General features: G+C 43.6%; 1 protein-coding gene across 1 annotated transcript in view; it reads right to left on the bottom strand.

Moving 5' to 3' along the window:
- RYR3 (ryanodine receptor 3) overlaps nt 1-18587 on the bottom strand; it is a 642559-nt gene that overhangs the window by 221837 nt on the left and 402135 nt on the right. The window contains 6 exon segments of the mRNA XM_045013234.1: nt 240-386; nt 2122-2211; nt 3297-3375; nt 6987-7150; nt 9866-10006; nt 11451-11541. Of these exon segments, the coding sequence (XP_044869169.1) occupies nt 240-386; nt 2122-2211; nt 3297-3375; nt 6987-7150; nt 9866-10006; nt 11451-11541 (712 nt within the window).

Here is an 18587-nt window from a genome sequence, read left to right as displayed (position 1 = left end):
CACAAAGACATGATATAAAATTTATCAATACACTGTTTCATGAGATACTATGTGTTTTTACAGCATCATGTCTCTGATCTCAGATGGGGCCTCTAGGAGCTACTACAATACCAACAATGATGGTAATACTAATAAACTAAGTGTGGCAAGTTTCTTTTTAAATGATACAGCGTTATGGTCAATTCGCTGTAAACAAGTGAATTGATTGATTTCTGTGGTTTTAAGCAGTTTTGCCTTACTTGGCTAGACTGTGATATGCTGCGGAGCTTTTCATTTTCACGCTGCTGTACCATTGCTTCTCCTTCCTTGGTCCTTTCTAGACTCCATCCCATGGCTAACATGGTTTTAAGCGATTCTCTAGCAGGCCAACGATAAATTTCCTTTTCCTTTAAAGAAAAACAAATGAGTGGATAATTATATAGTGTTTCACAAGCAACTAGCAAAAAGCCTATGGAGAAATATTCCGCCCGCAATTACACCTGGGCAAGCCCAATTAAAATCAACATATGTTGCATAGGTAGAACTGAGAACAGAATTTGGCTCTTTTTTTCCAAGTAGTTTTAGAAATAGTCATATTGCTTACTTCTTTCCCTTGGGACACTTATTACTAGGACACAGCACAATGCATTAGAAACTAAGCACAGCATACAAGTGAACTTTGAAGCAACAGACAATGGAATTTATATTTTGCAGCTGCTTGCAAACTATTTACTGGTCTTTCTGACCAATCAGGAAAATGTATAGTACTGTACTTCTAACACAAAATATCTACCAATCCAGGGTGCTATTTTGCAATGAAATCTCTACATGGTGCACATTTGAGTTTGTCAGCACCAGAGTCCCTTCTTCCACCAACTTTTGATTCACAGATAGTATTAATGTAAAACATAATGGTCTTTTCTCCCCTTGATACAAATAAAAACACCACTAAATTTTATTGGCAGGGAATGTATCTTGCTGTTTTTATGAGAAGTAAAGGTCTTTTGTACCTGAAACATTATGGCATAAAGAAAATTTGAATGTTTCATTATCCATCTCTTAGAAGTAGTTACCATATATCAATAAATACACGATATGGCATGTTTATAAAGTAAACACATTGTGTAAGAAGTGATTAAAAATCCTCTCCTCAAATGAGAAAGATAAATGATCTCAGAATAACAAATATTAAAATACTTTAATAATAATGCAAATAATAATAATACCTCAGAGTTCGATGGTGCATTTTGTCCAAGGATCTCAAAATGCTTTACAAACCTCAGCTAATTAAGTCTTCAGCACCCATGTGAGTGTAGCAGTCCCCATTTCTCAAATGGGAAAGGTGAGGTAAAGAGGGGGTAATGCTAAGTGACTTGTCCAAAGTCACACAGGCAGTCACTAGAAGAGCATGCAATAGAAACCAACAGTCCTGACTTAGTCCGCTGCCCTACCCACTAGAAGACTCTCATTCCTGGTCAAGAAACTCACAGAAACAATTCACCTACTGTTATATCCTTGGGGCAGCCGGTGTAGGAAGCAATCACTTGAGGCCAGAGAGCAGGCAGCTAACCAAAACCTCCATTTTATTTACATATATACAGAGAGCACCTCAGCCGGTTGAAACCGGTTGAGCTAACCCATAATAATCTAACTCAGTTGCCATAGCAACAAAACCATGACAACCAAATACACAACACCTACAAACATTGTTAGAAATGTTTTACCGCAGAGGAGTTTCCCTTTATACCCTCCACACCTTCAGCAGAGTAGTGATCTGCCTTGGCTGAGGAGAGATCTCTATTCAAAGATCTTCAGTCATACCTTTATCTCAGCCACAGGAGGGATAAAAAGGGTTCTCTCCTCCACAAAGGGCTGAGAGCAATACATCCACAATACTCCCAGCATCAGTTGCTCTACTGGGTGAGAGAAAGAGACTGGGAATCAAATCCAGACTTCTTGCATAGATTACAAAGCAAAAGATTGATCTAACCTACAATTCTTGTCATTAACTGAAATACAGTATGATTTGGCTCTCCCCACCTCTTCTCTCTATTTCATGTGCTTGTTAAAAAGGATTAACTAAAATTGTGCTAGAACCATGCTGGTTTATGCTAGAAAGAACTTTAAGCTTTCCTCCATTACCTTTTCAGTTAATGTTTTGAAAGGCCTTATTAATGGATGTGTCTTCATATTTTCATCCAGTGAAACACCATATTTCCATCCACTATTACTCTGAAAACATAAAATATATTTTATTTATACTTTTTTCTTATATGAATAATGTAAATGAGCAGTCGTAAACGAACTAGTCATTTTAATATATGGCATACAGTACTGCACATCTACCTAAACAGCAGTTGTGCATTACACCTGGAAAATGTCTCTATCCAGGGATTCCGAATACAATGTTCCTTCTATATTTTGCAGGCTTACTCCCTAAAACACAGACTTCAGATATTTTCCTTGTGTCATGGCTGGTTATTTTGACCATAAAAGACTCAGTTTTTCCAATTTCTTTCCTTGCCAGAATAAGAGGTTTGAAATTCATACTAGGAATCAAAGGGCTGAACTTGTTACTTATCTCCTATAATATTAACAAATTTAACATAATTTCATGGAGAACCCAGGAACCTGATTAAGCTTTATTTTTGCCCAAACGAACATTAAAAAAGATAGTGGAATCTGAAATCCCAGATGACAGCTTCAGTAAAACCCTGAAAGGAATTTGTGTACATTTCATGCCACAATTGCAGCCCCCTGTAAATTCCACTCTTGCCAAGCACTGAAATAGACAACCAGCACAAAGATAGGGCACACATGGAGAACCGTGAGGGAATGAAAACACCTAAGAGACCTTTTTTTTTAACATATATCTAGAAAGGAAGAAGGGGCCTAACTATGCTTTTTAAAACTATAAAGGAGATTGGGCTTCCCAGGTCCACTCTTCGACTTCAAAGCTATTGCAATAGAATCTATTTGACTTTAAGGCTTCCAGCCAACATAAAATAAATCTCAACATCAAAGCTAACTGCAACTGTGTGAGACTGGCATTTCTGTTTAAAGAACAATGCTTCTTTCCTCCCCCTCCCCGTCCAAAATAAAAAAAAATCAGGACACTGTTTTAAAAGTGTAATTCTCAAATTAATGTAAAAAGTCTCTTCCACCAACACTCCAGGAAAGTGCTGCTCTGGTATAATGCACACGTAATGAATGGCAGGCCTATCATTTTGATAAATTGGATAAATTTCCAGTATTCAACCCTCAGTGTTCTTTAATTTTCCTTTTCTGACAATTGTCAGTTTTAGAATAATCCCTACCTTGTCACAGGCCCATTTGTCATGAGAATGTTCAGCATACTTGCTAACAATATACTCCAGTTTTTCAGGAAGAGTAAGGCTACAAACAAAGAGAGCATAGTCATTTAAACATATTTTACTCCAACCAGACATATGAATAAATGGCATAAGAGACACCAATAGTCAAGATGTTTCATCTCAAGAGGTAAACAAATAATCATGCTTTTTAATTATATTTCCATTTACAAGGAATAACTCAAACCAAAACCAGTGTTATAGTGATATTACTGAGTTTCTTCAAATACTGAACACTGGAGTATTTAAGAACTGTAATAATAAGAAATACATCTGCTAAGCCATGTCTGAAAGATTTTTCTTTTATTCTGTGTGGTTCTTAGTACACCTCTACTTCGATATAATGCTGTCCTCGGGAGCCAAAAAATCTTACCATGTTATAGGTGAAACTGCGTTATATCGAACTTGCTTTGATCCACCAGAGTGTGCAGCCTCCCCCCACCCGCCGGAGCACTGCTTTACCACGTTATATCAGGTCACGTTATATCGGGGTAGAGGTGTACATATACTACTAGGATAAATGTTTTGATGTGATCCACGAGGAGGAAAAAATGTTAACTTTAATGACGCAATAATAATGTTCAGTTGTTGCATAAAAATTACTAGAAATGTATTTTTGAGAGTGCAACAGTATTACTAGGAACACCATACTTCTCTATTAAATCATTATATATAAGTCAGCTTATTTACTTTGACATCTGAGACTTATAATTACACAGGACAAATTCACACACAGAGTGAAGATTTTGTCATAACCTGGCATAGACTAATAGCAATGTTGATCTGTGAGATTTTAGTAGCCTTGAGCCATCTCAAGCATAGTTCATCCCTCTAAATCATGAGAGAAGCAAAAGCGTATTATCTAAGTATATAACGAGAGTATTCGGATTTGGCTTTCGTACTCAATGTCTAGATTCATAAAGAGGACTTTGGCATTGCAACGCCTCACTCCTAGGTGCCCTGCTGCCCAGTGGAATTCATAGCCCTGAGTTAGGTGCCCCGGCTCTCCATCACTGTCTGGGGAGAGTTAGGAACCTAAGAAGGAGATTTACAGAAGCCAGCAAGCTAAGTGGGGAGCTGCCTGAGCTAGCCAGGAGTAAAATGCAGAGGAAAGGGGAAGGGCCTAGATCCATAAAGGTGTTTAGGCATTTAACTCTCATTAATCTGAGGCAGGGCAGTGCTTTCTTTTGAAAAATAACCAAGAGACAGACACCCCCTCCTTGCAATCATAGCCAACAATCCAGCAGCTAAGACACTCGAGATTTGGACAACCTGTTTTTCAAAACCCCACTCTGTCTGATTTGGAGCAGGGACTTGAGCCCAGATCTCCACTTCTAGGATGGAGCCCTAACCACCAGTTATTGGGTATCCTAAGAACATATGAATGGCCATACTGGGTCAGACCAAAGGTCCATCTTGCCCAGTTTCCTGTCTTCCAACAGTGGCCAATTCCAGGTGCTTCAGAGGGAATGAACAGAACAGGTAATCACCAAGTGATCCATGCCCTGTCGCCCATGCCCAGCTTCTGGCAAACAGAGGCTAGGGATACCATCCATGCCCATCCTAGGGTAGGGCTCTCATAATCTCGCTTGTTGAAGCTCTTCCTCTTTGTTAATTAACCAGTCCTTAGGTCTGAGAGCAAGAGAGAAAGAAAAAAGTGAGAGATTGACTCTACAGCATGCTGGTTAGCACCCTTAGCTGAGATGTGGGAGAGTGAGGTTCAAGTCTCTGCTCCAAGAAATATTTAACTCTTTACATAAAGTGGAACACTCTGAAATGAGCAATTAAGAGAGACCTGCTCCAGAATAGCCAATAGCCTGGGGGGTAGGGCTCTCCCCTGGAAGATGGGCAACCTCCACTCAAGTCCCTATTCCAAATCAGGCAGAGTGGGAATTCAAACATGGTTCTCCCATATCGGTGAGTGCCTTAACCACTGGGATATACAGTCAATCACACACACACACACTTTAACCTAGGGGTAGGCAACCTGTGGCACACGTGCTGAAAGGCAGCACGCAAGCTGATTTTCAATGGCACTCACACTGCCTGGGTCCTGGCCACCGGTCCGGGAGGCTCTGCATTTTAATTTAATTTTAAATGAAGCTTCTTAAATATTTTAAAAACCTTATTTACTTTACATACAACAATAGTTTAGTTATATATTATAGACTTATAGAAAGAGACCTTCTAAAAACGTTAAAATGTATTACTGGCACGCGAAACCTTAAATTAGAGTGAATAAATGAAGACTCAGCACACCACTTCTGAAAGGCTGCCAACCCCTGCTTTAACCCGATGAATATTTAATTATTTATACGAAGTGGAACATTTCAACAGGAGACACAGAGAGACGCAGCCCAGAGTAGGCTATAGATAGTGGTTAGGGGACTCTCTTGGGAGACCATCCAACCTCAAAATTCTCACCCCCCTATCTTTTTTGAAGGTTAGGCATGGTCAGAGCACACCTACCAGATCCAGCCCCACAACTGAGATGGGGAGGAACACCTAGGTTTAAGAATCCTGCCGAAGCTGAGGTGTGAGCTAGGGGTCCAAGCAGCTTAGTGCCAGGAGGTTTAGGCAGTTTTGCACATGCTCACTGGCAGAAACCTAGGTGCCTAGGGAATTTAGGCACCTATGGGACTATGCAGCAGCTGAGCAATGGCTTTGTGAATGTCAGTGGCATTTAAATGTTGGACTTTGGTACCTAAAGAGGCAATTAGGCAGCTACATCCCTTTGTGAATCTAGCCCAGGGGTGGGCAAACTACAGCCTGCGGGCCAATCTGGCCCCTCAGGGCTTTGGATCCAGCCCGCGGTGCTGCTGGTACCACGTCCTTGTGGCCTCTGGGTGAGGGAGCACAGGGCTCTGTACGTTGCCCTTGCTTCTAGGCACCGCTCCCACAGATCCCATTGGCCGGGAACGGGCAACCGCAGCCAATGGGAGCTTCGGGGGAGGTACCTGGAGGCGTGGCAAGGGCAGTGCACGCAGAGCCCTCCGCCCCCCTCCCCCAGGGGCCGCGCTTCCTGGAGTGACGTGGGGCTGGGGACAGGGCAGGCATGTAGGGAGCCTGCCCTGGCTGTGGTGCCTGCTGCTGCCACCCCGGAGCCGCTTGAGGTAAGCAGGGCCGGAGTCCGAACCCCTCCTGTATCCCACCCCCAACTCCCTGCCCTAAGCCCTGTACCTGCACCTCGCACCCCAACTCCCTGCTCTGAGCCCCGTCATACACTCCACACCCCTCCTCTGCCCCAATCCCTTGTCCTTAGCCCCTTCCTGCACACCGCCCTCCCGCACCCCAACCCCCTGCCCTTCATACAATTTCCCCACCCAGATGTGGCCCTTGGCTCAAAAAGTTTGCCCACCCCTGATCTAGCTCCTACTTCACAGGCTTATTGTGAGAACTTAGTGTTTACAGAGCAGTTTTGGGTATGTAAAGTGCTATATAAATTTTAAATATAAGTTGCAGAGGAGGCATATTTGCTGCCTGACAGGAGGAAGCAAGGTTCCTCACATTAGTTATGGAGGACAGTGGTATCATTTAAGATGATAGTCAATTCTCTTCAACAAAAGGAAAAGAAAGGTATTGGCAGTAAGTGGCACAAGAGACATTTGAAAAACCTGTATGGTTACCATGACTCACTTGACTGTGTTGATAGGTTTGGGATCAAAGTTTCCCTCTGGATCCACTGAAGCCTGCTTTTTCAAAGTTACTCTAATTCTGGTGTCTAAATAATCTGGAGGTAAAGCCCCAGCTATAGCACTTAGACAAGGCAAGGCCATTCGGAAGAGCTCTGGATCATACTTCTGCAGGAGAGATAGGAACTGGTTGGAAAGTTCAATAGAAAAACATGCTAAATGTTAGTGAAAGCAAGACAGCCATATGGAGCAGAACTAGAAGATGCAGTCAAATAATGAAGAATATTTTAAAGTCAAGCGCATAGCAGAAACTCATGCCAGCATAAAGGTGTATACTCCTATGCAGAAAAGGATGCATTGTTTAAGGCTCTCTTCAAACTAAATGTTGAATGTTACACAATCCTTTCACATGCACAAGCCTTAAATTGTCCATGGACCTGAAAGACCTACAAACAAACAACGTCATATATTTTCAGAATGTGTCAGCCTGTTCAGGTAAAACTTGACTATCCACAAAAAATAGCTTTAACATTTATAGAACTTTCAAAACCTATAGGAAATTTGTAGTATTTTGTCATCTCTTCTCCTTCACTCTCCCTAAATACTGTTCTGCTTAAATCACATAGGTCAAAAGAAATTGACTTTTGCCATAGTAAAGGCACTTCATACATTTCCAAACTTGTATCAGCTGGAGCTGAATTAGTACATTCTCTCCTCTAATCCAAATGAGAGAGAACTAGCACTTCACAATTCCCATATAAGAAACCTACCCTCGGCAACCTGATATGATACACATGTAGTGTCTTTTAGCTACCTATTCTAAGGCAGTGTGGCCTAGTACACAGAGCACTGGATTAGGGTCCAAGAAACCTTGGTACTATTCCCAGCTCTGGCCTGCTAGGTGACCCTGAGCAAATCACTTGACATCTCTGTGCGTCAGTTTCATCAGTTATACAAGGGTGATTATCATACTGACCTCATTTGTAAAGTGCTTTGAGATCTACTGATGAAAAGCACTATGTAAGAGCTAGGTATTGTTAATAGTAATCTTTTGTTAGGACAGCCTGGGCATGGCCCCTACTTATAAATTGGTCACTTTCCTGCCATTAGAGCATAGGCACCAAATGAGGATGGAATTTAGATAAAAAACTTACATTTAGGAAAATTTAGGAACTTATAGGTAAACCTTTTGCAGTGGAAGGGCTTTCATGGTGTCAGTAATGAAAAACAGTGGCGCTATATAATGTTATAAACTTGAATGATTACCCCTGTTGACATTTGGATTCCAAAAAAAAAAAAAAAGGTTGAGGAAAAGCTCCTCTGAGGTTCACGGAGAATTCTGACTGTCAATATGACATGGTTGTATTGTAGATGGCACCTTGGGAAACCGAGGAGTTGAGTTGCTAAAAGGAGATTTTCCCATGCTTGCTCTACCTGAAAGACTTGCCTAATTCTATGTCGTATACTGAAAAATAGATGGGAGCTAGGTCACAGTAAATATCATCATCAAAGTAGTTCGAGACCATCAACATTTAAAACCTACAGATTTCTGTTTACAGAGAAGAATGCAGGAAGACACTGTAACCTGGCAATTTTAGAGAAATTTCCCATATTTGCACTACTACTACTGACACTACTGGTGGGGTGGGGGCACTACCATAGATTGGACACTAATGTTTGTATCACCATGTCATCTAGACTTATTTGGAACAAGGTTAAGATGACATAATGATGAAGATGCTGGCAGCTGTCTACATTAGGCTTTCCTGCCCTTGCTACCATTGGTGGAGCTGCACTGGTGGTAGTGCAATGGTGGGAAATATCACTAAAATTAATAATGTAAACGCCACCTTAGAGCCTAATATACTGAGTCTATTGTTATCTGAGCACACTCATTTACACAGCATAATGGAGACCTGAGTGAATAATTGTCAGACATTTTAATCCTAGAACACTGAGACACATCAGGATATCTCAACACTACCACAGAACAAGACTGTACTTCAGGAACTCATCTGCAGAGTACAGGTAGCCTGATTACTTTGACTTCCAATTTGTCAAACTTTGTGGTCAACAGCAAACCTGGTCCAACACAGCCCTAATATTATGCCCTCATTGTGATCCTCTTCATATCAGGAAGATACCATTTCTTATTCTACCCTAATCATAGATGGAAGAGCCAAAGTCTTGAGCCCATGCTTTGAAAATGCAATGCAGAAAAATGTTTGCCTTCTAGATTGGGGCTTTTTAGTAGCTGAGTCATGCAGGATCCAGCAAAACTACAGAAACACATTTTTTTGTCTGGAAAGATAGAAATAACAATACAAGTTTACCATGGGTTTAGTTGTTTATGTCAGTGCTTTATGCAGATTCTGTTACCTCCTGTTAAATCATATATACATTATGACTTCTGCATCCTGATATGTAAACTTGTGAGCCCTCAAATATGCAATGGATTCTGTCCCCCCTTCACAATAATATGCCTTTCTATACTATATAAATGACAACACCATGTATGCATCTTCCAGAGGTAGCTTTATTGTAAAATTGCAATAAAATATTTGTAAATGTTAATAATAATAATAGGATGAAGAGTTTGTGATGGAGAGAAATTTACTTAATACAACGATATTGCTATACTGAACTAAAATGCCCCTAGGCCTATGTTTGTCTGAATAGAGCCCTTGGTGATAAAAAATTCATTTTAGAGGGTGGGTGATCAAGCATTCACTCACATATTAATTTGATTAGAAGCATTCGTTGTCAATATCTACTGTATTAAGTGAAAGCAGAGTTAAAACAAGCACTTTTCGTAGTTTGCACCACTGTTATAATTATGCTATCATGGCTATTACAATCTTTAATGTGATTGATCATCATTACCTTATGAGAGAGGGAATCAAAAATTCCCCAGAAAAGTTTCTCAGTTAAATGTAACTCTTCTTCTACTGCAATTCCATAACTCCCCAATCCAGAAGGTAGACAGTAATATTTCCAGCATTGTTCATAATGATTTGTTAAAAGCTATATAGATAAAAAAATACAATTATGTAAAATCTGTCAATATTTCTTATGAATACTAAAACAAATTGGTTAGTGAGGAGTTGAACCACTGCCATCTACTAGAAAGAATGAGAACTCCTTAAGTGTGTGGTATAGGAATTTTACTGCTAGAATCTAATGGCAATTCACCTTTTTTGCTAGAGCAGTTGGGGACTGTTCTTTTGAAGCAGGAGTATTTGAGGTCTATTCTGGCAGTTGCTGTAAAGTTCTGAATATCTATGGTGAGCAGCAGGGTGACAAATAGTTCCTAGATTTGTTACAGTGCATACAAATTAGCTCAAATAATAAAATATAAAGGGGGTTAATTAATTAAAATTTCAGAGGGAAAATAAAGGAATTGTATGAGAGTGGATTTTGGCACAGGGGTCTTTTTTTCATCTAAATACACATGGGTCTTACTTCTGGTTATTTAGATAAGTTCAACAACTGCAAGCAAAACATATTTGGTGGTCTCAATTTAATTCAAAGTAGACATCAGAAAACATTGCAAAACTGGCCACAATGTATAATTTTCCATTACTAGGCATTTCTGATCAGCGTTGGCAGAGTCCATGGAATAGCAATTGCACTGAAAGTATGTAATACACTGTCTGGTAGGCTAGCACACATGATTAGTACTGCCCTCTATGGGAAGGGCTATATCAGAACCTGATCTCAAGCACTTAGTAGGGCTGGTCAAAACCCAGAAAGTTCCATTGCATGGGAAATTCTGAAATTAAAAAAAAAATTAAAAATATTACATGTCTGAACAAAACCTTAAAAATTTCAAAGGTTTCTACAGAGTGGGAATTCTGAAATTTCATTTATGAAAAAAAATCAAAACAATGTTTAATTTTCATTTTTCTAAATAAACTGATGAAGCTCCCTGAGCTGCTTGGAAACTCCACAGCCTTGCTTCTAGGCTTCCTGGTTTCCAACAGAAGATTTGACAAAATTGACATGTTCCCTTGTTTCATTCTCTTGTAGGTAGCTCAAAAATGCTCCTTTAAGTCAAATATGTTTTTCTACAGCACTATATTGTGAGTCCTATTCTCTATATCACATGCACACACTTTAACCAAACACATTGTTGGTGTATGTATTCTATGCAGACTTATTAAAAATTATGTAGGGGGAAGTAATCCCTAGATTTAAACTACTACTTTCAATATCACACTTATGTAAGCAATGGAAAAGTCACACAACCAACATATACTATACTGTTCTCACAAGGGAAACATTTGACAATGTACTTGTTTGTTATATTTAATAAAATGTTATCACAATACAAATAATTTCACAGTGGTTAGGATTCTTTTAATGTTGTTACTACCCTGCCCTAAAAACCAAAAACCATGGTGATGATGGGTTATTCTGGAGTATATTTTCTGTTGAATGCACATGTAATAATTAGAGCAATATTTACCTTTAATGGCATTTTACAGTATTCATTAAGTAAGGGCACATCAAAAACTAGTCGTCGTAATAGCTGCTGTAGCATAGAAGGACGTAAATGGCTGTAATTTAAAAAGAAATTTACCATTTAATAATATACATATGTTTCAATGAAATTACAATACCAATTGGAAAAGATGGTTACTCACCTTTGTAACTGTTGTTCTTCAAGATGTGTTGCTCATATCCATTCCAATTAGGTGTGCGCATGCCATGTGCATAATTGTCGGAAGATTTTTACCTTAGCAACACTTGGTGGGTCAGCTGAGGCGCCCCCTGGAGTGGTGCCCTCATGGCGCCGGATATATGTCCCTGCCGACCCAGCGCCCCCTCAGTTCCTTCTTGCCGGCTACTCCAACAGAGGGGAAGGAGGACGCGTTTGGAATGGATATGAGCAACACATCTCGAAGAACAACAGTTACAAAGGTGAGTAATTGTCTTTTCTTCTTCGAGTGCTTACTCATATCGATTCCAATTAGGTGACTCCCAAGCCTTACCTAGGCAGTGGGGTTGGAGTGAGATGTCGTGGAGTGAAGGACCGCTGAACCAAATGCAGCATCACCCCTGGACTGCTGCACTATTGCATAGTGGGAAGCGAAGGTATGTACTGATGACCAAGTTGCTGCCCTACAGATCTCAGGAAGGCGGAGGACGAAGCTTGAGCCCTAGTAGAGTGGGCAGTAAGGTGCGTAGTTGGCACATCAGCCAAGTCATAGCATGCACAGATGCATGATGTAATCCAGTACGAGATGTGCTGTGTGGAGACTGGGAGGCCCTTCATCTGGTCTGCCACCACTACAAACAGCTGGGTTGTCCTCCTAATGGGCTTTGTTCATTCGATGTAAAAGGCAAGGGTCCTGCAAATGTCTAGGGAATGCAGCTGTTGCTCTCATCAAGAAGCGTGTGGCTTCAGGTAGAAGACTGGAAGGAAGATGTCTTGGTTGACATGGAAGGCAGATACCATTTTAGGAAGGAAGGCAGGTTGTGGTCGCAGCTATACCTTGTCCTTATGAAACACCGTATACGGTGGGTCCGACGTAAGGGCTTGAAGTTCCGACATGCGTCTCGCCGAGGTGATAGCGACAAGGAAAGCTGTTTTCCAGGAAAGGTACAGAAGCGAGCAAGTGGCCAGTGGCTTGAACGGGGCACCCATGAGCCTGGATAGGACCAGGTTGAGGTCCCACATAGGGTCCGGATGCCGAGTTTGTGGGTACAGATGTTCCAGTCCCTTGAGGAACCTTCTGACCATGGGATTGTAGAAAATCGAGTGCCCGTTTTTGCCCAGGTGGAAGGCCGAAATTGCTGCTAGGTGTACTCTGATAGATGAAACTGCTAGGTCTTGCTGTTTCAAGGACAGGAGATAATCTAGGATAGTAGGTACTGGCACCTCCAGAGGGGCAGTATTGCTAAGGGCACACTAGCAGGAGAAATGCTTCCATTTAGCCAGATACGTGGACCTAGTAGAGGGCTTTCTGCTACCCAAGAGAACGTGCTGCACCGAGAGGGAGCAACACAGCTCAGATTGAGTTAGCCATGCAGCATGCATGCTGTGAAATGGAGGGATTGCAGGTCCGGATGACACAGTCGGCTGTGCTCCTGAGTGATCAAGTCTGGCCACAACGGGAGTGGAATTGGTGTGGTCACCGACAGATCGAGGAGAGTGGTGTTCCAATGTTGCCTGGGCCACGCCGGGGCTATCAAGATTAAGCAAGCCTTGTCTCTTCGCAATTTGAGAAGGACCTTGTGGACCAATGGGAATGGAGGAAAGGCGTAGAGCAGATGGTCTTTCCACGGCATCAGGAAGGCGTCCAATAGGGAGTGCCCTTGGAGAGAGCAGAACACCTGACACTTCCGATTCTCGCGAGAGGCGAAAAGGTCTATGGGGGGAAACCCCCACTTCCAGAAAACACAATGGATAATGTCCGGGCGAATCGACCACTCGTGAGCCAGGACGGACCCGCTGAGGCGATCTGCCAAGGTGTTTTGGACTCCCGGGAGAAATGACGCCACCAGGTCAATCAAGTGGGCTATGCAAAATTCCCACAGGCAAATGGCTTCGTGACAGAGGGGGGACGATCACGCTCCCTCTTCCTTGTTGATGTAAAACATGGTTGTTGCGTCGCAGTCTTCACAGACAACACAATGGCCCTGAAGGTGTTTGCGGAACACCTGACACGCCAGGTGTACTGCTCTCAGTTCCCGTACGTTGATGTGCAAGGTTATCTCTTGTGTGGACCAAAGGCCCTGTGTGCGAAGGTCCACAAGGTGAGTGCCCCAGCCCAGAGATGATGCAGCCGTGGTTAGGACTAGGGAGGGCTGTGGGGCATGGAATGGCATCCCCCCGCATACAAAGTTGGGGTTCAGCCACCAAGTCAGGGAGGTTAAGACTTCCGTCGGTACCGTGAGCACCGTGTCTAAATTGTCTCGGCCTGGACGGTAGACTGATGAGAGACAGGCCTGAAGTGGACGGAGGCGTAATCTGGCATGTCTGGTCATGAAGATGCAAGATGCCATGTGTCCCAAGAGACTGAGGCACATGCATGCAGTCGAGGTAGGGAAGCTTCAGAGTCCATGGATAATGCTCACCATAGACTGGAAGTGGGCATGCGGTAGGCACGCCTGGGCAAGATTTGAATCCAGGACTGCTCCAATGAAGTCTATTCTCTGGGTCGGCTGCAAAGTGGACTTTTCGACATTGAGCAGCAAGCCCAGCTGTCTGAACAAGTTCATGGTGAACTGAACATAGGATTGCACCTGGAGCTCGGATCGACCCCAAATGAGCCAGTTGTTGAGGTACGGAAACACTTGGATCCGATGTCGACGGAGCGAGGCAGCTACGACAGCCATACACTTTGTAAATACCCTTAGTGCGCTGGATAGGCCTGTCTCGGCCAGGGGTTAGGGTAGGTGTGCTGCGGTTGGGGTCAGAAGGGCCTACGTTGCGTCACCGGGGTATGCATGCCCAATGAGCGCATGATGGCCCAGTTATTCTTCAGACTCTGGAGTCTGAAGTCAGTTTTTTCTGAAAATAACCCCTGGCCATCAAAGGGCAGGTCCTGAATTGTTTGTTGCAGCTCCGGTGGAAGACCGGACACCTGCAGCCACAAGTTATGGTGCATAGCTACACCTGAGGCTACAGTCCTTGCCGCCGAGTCTGTCGCATCTATCGAAGCCTGCAAGGATGTCCTGGCTACTTTCTTGCCCTCCTCTAGCAAGGCCCCGAACTCCTCCCTGGACTCCTGAGGAACCAGCTCTTTGAACTTCCCCATCGAGTGCCAGGGAATTATAATGACTCAAGAGGGCCTGCTGGTTAGCCACCCTAAGTTGTAGGCCGCCAGTCGAATAGATCTTGCGCTCGAATAAATCCAGGCACCTAGCGTCCTTGAATTTAGGAGCGGGAGCTTGTTGACCGTGTCTTTCTCTCTCATTAACGGACTGTACAACAAGGGAGCACGGTTGAGGGTGAATGTACAAGTACTCAGTCTTTGGAGGGGACCAAGTACTTCCTTCTCCACCCCCTTGCAGAGGGAGGAATAGACACCGGAGACTGCCAGATTGTATTGGCATTAGCCTGGATGGTCTGAATAAAGGGCAAGGCTATACGTGTGGGGGCATCAGCAGATAAAATGTCCACCACCGGATCCTTGACCTCCACCATCTCCTCCACCTGGAGGTTCATGTTCTGTGCCACCCTACGAAGCAAATCTTGGTGTGCATGGAGGTCTATAGATGGTGGGCCAGAGGAGGACATGCCCACCACCTCCTCATCAGGGGAGGACGAGGAGGAGATGCCCAGGACTAAAGGGTCCTGGGGCAAGTCCTGCTGGGGGGGAGGGGTCTGGCTGCCCTAGGTCCTCCATGCTAGGGGCATGGGCCTGAGCTGAGGGTAGGATCCTGGGGGGGGGGTGACTGACACTGGCCTCCAGGACCCGAGGTTCTGAGTGGGCAGAACAAGAAGCTCCTGATGGGACACCTTGGGCCTGATGGTATACCCAAGGGGTCCAAAAGGACCATTGTGGGGATCCCAGAGCAGGATCCTACCCATCATCATGCCATTGGCTAGTGCATTGTCATGCGTTGTTGGCCCGCGCCGTGGGGACAGAGATCGGCGCCGCGGTCTCAAGCGATACCGCGATCTAGACTGGGACCAATGGTCATATCGGTGCCGGGAGGTAGATCTAGACCTTGATGAGCTACGGGTGGATCAGTGCCAGGAACGACTCGAGGAGACCAGTGCCAAGAGCTGGACTGGTACCGATCATATTGGGAAGGAGATCTTCTTGAGGTGGAGTGGCGCTGCGAGTACGACCAGCGCCAAGATGGTGATCGGTGCCGGGACTACGAGTGATGCCATGGAGGAGACCAGCGCCTCGATCGGGATGGTGACCTGGACTGGCACCGAGATCGGTGCCAATCCTTCTCGCTCTGCGATGGAGGACACATCATGGAGGGCTTCCCTATCGATGGAACAGTCCGCACTGGCGGTACTGAAGTTTGTGATGGTCCTGGCTCGGTGAGTGCAATCAGGTCGCAAGCAGTGGAGAAAGTCTCCGAGGTGGAAGGTAGGCCGAGCTCGACGACAGTGCGCACCGGGGAGCTTATGTGCACCGCACTCAATGGTGCTTGCAGCACCGGAATCGACGATGCCGGAGTTGGGGCCTTCGCGGGGCGGTCCCGGCATGGGACGCTGTTCCAAGGGGCGCACAGGCAGTGCCAGTAACTATACAGGAGCAGCATGTTGCTTGTGCTGCTTCCTGGCTCCCAGAGACAGTGAGCGGTGCCACACTGGTAATGGTGCCGGAGACGTCCGGTGTCGGTAGTCTTTGCCGGTGCCGAGTCAATCCGGTGCCAGAGGCGTGCTTCGGACCAATGGCGCTGGGTCTCAGTGCGGGGTAGAGGGTGTTGGGCTAAGTGCTGCTTCCATGAGGAGCTGCTTCAAAAGAAAGTCCCGCTCCTTTTTTGTCCAAGGCTTGAATGCCTTATAAATGCGGCACTTATCTGATTGATGAGATTCCCCCAGGCACTTCAGACAGGAGTCATGGGGGTCTCCAGTAGGCATCGGCTTGAGGCAGGCCGAGCAGGGTTTGAAGCCCGGAAAGCTAGGCATTGGCCTGGTACCGGGAAGAAGGGATTACTATATACACTCCAATTACTATATACACTATCTACATTATTAACTATATTATTACTATATTAACTACAACTAGAAACTACTAACAACTACACTATAACAACTATCTACAGGTATAAATGAGCAAAGAGCTAGGGAAGTGGAGATCAACTATGCCATGCTCCACAGTTCCAACGACCGTCACAGGCGGTAAGAAGGAATTGAGGGGGCACTGGTCGGTAGGGATATATATCCGGCGCCTCAACCGACCAACCGAGTGATGCTAGGGTAAAACTCTTCTGACAATCGTGCATGCGGAGCGCGCACACCTAATTGGAATCGATATGAGCAAGCACTCGAAGATGAATTCAAGTTACTCAGTGAAGGTGATCAGTAAAACAAGGGATCTCACTGTGCCTGGTCCATGCATGGGAGGATATAATGTGGAAAGATACACTACTTCCACCCTCCCTCTCTTATGCACTGTGTAGGGTCTGGGCATAATCTTGCACAACGGACAGAGCTGCATTTTTCAGAGTACTTCAAGGGGGGTGAACTGGCTACAGTGGAAAAGCTGCTAAACTAAATGAATAGAAGAGTGAGGTATGAGACTACAGGGATATGAAATAGTATTCCAGTGAAAGTGGTGGAAGCTATATAGATTGAAACTGCTCCGGGGAATGTGTTATAATTATTGGAAACAAACCTGATCTGGAAGTGAGATTGACTAAATGATCTAGCATATCTTTTTCATCTTTAATTTCAATGGACCAAATCCTAGAAATCAATTCACAGCCTGAGGAAACAGGCTGTTAGCTCAGGAAAATGCACCTTAAAAATCACAGGGATGAGGAGTAAACTTCATAGTCCCTACATTTAAGTACATAGAGCACAGATAAGCTGCTACTGATGGTCCTGGGGAAAGGAAATGTGGCCTGCTGATTCTCACCCCTCCTCAGAGTTTTAGCTTTGTGGATCCATGTACAGTATGGACCAAGTGCTAATGCCAAACTATGCATATTTCATGTTCCTATATGGAGATCAGAGCTGGTTAAAAGAACAGGAAAACTGTTAATGGAAAAGATGGTATAACTTCCCCTCCCCTCATTTTTAGTGATATTTTGAAATATATCACAAATTTTCCCACTAGTTCTAGTGGTGAATGAGGATTAGGCTGTGTGTTGTACAGGGTTAGCAAAGTTCCTCATGTGGGATCCCAGTTTTCTGGCTCTCATCTCTTAATATGGAAATGTGACATATCCACTGCATTTGAGGCCGTAAGTGGCAGTGATTCTGAAAATATACTGTTTTTGAGATCTCCACTGGCACTATATTTTCCAAATATTAGAACCATTGACTTTAATTTTTGCTAGTAAGGTCAGATTCTGAGATTGGGAGATGTATGTTTGCTTTCATGTATTACAACCACCTTAAAAATACAAGAGAAAAAGTGAGTGGATTTAATATTGACAAATGTATTTCCATTGATTCAAGGAGATTTTCATATTGTACTAGAAAAGCCTGAATATACACAATTCACGTTAGTTTGAGAAGCTTCATCCACAATCAAATGGGCAGGAAGCCCTAGCTGTGTCCAAAGACCAAGGTTTGGGGACATGGAGGAACAATGCAGAAAGACATATTACTTCTGAATCAAACTTAGATTTCATGATATTTGAGTCTAGAAAGCTCTAGGAATAAATGGGAATAACCAGGGCTACATAGCCAATATAAAAAAACCCACAGATGTCTGCTTAGAATTATGAAGGTATTTCCGCTAAATAATGGTTTGGTTTAAAACAAAATAATAATAAAAATGGTTACGCTATTCTGTACAACCCTGTGGTTTGTAGCAAAGGCAAATCATGTTGACAGCATGATCCTATAGTATAAAACCAACTGCTTAATATTTTCTTTCTTAAAAATATTTTTATCTTGCTTTCAGATAATTTACTGCATTTCACAATAAACTACACTCCCATTTTATATGATACAAAG

The sequence above is a fragment of the Mauremys mutica genome, chromosome 4, assembly GCF_020497125.1.
Source record: "Mauremys mutica isolate MM-2020 ecotype Southern chromosome 4, ASM2049712v1, whole genome shotgun sequence".
NCBI lineage: Eukaryota > Metazoa > Chordata > Testudines > Geoemydidae > Mauremys > Mauremys mutica.
This window is presented reverse-complemented; position numbering and strand designations above follow the sequence as displayed.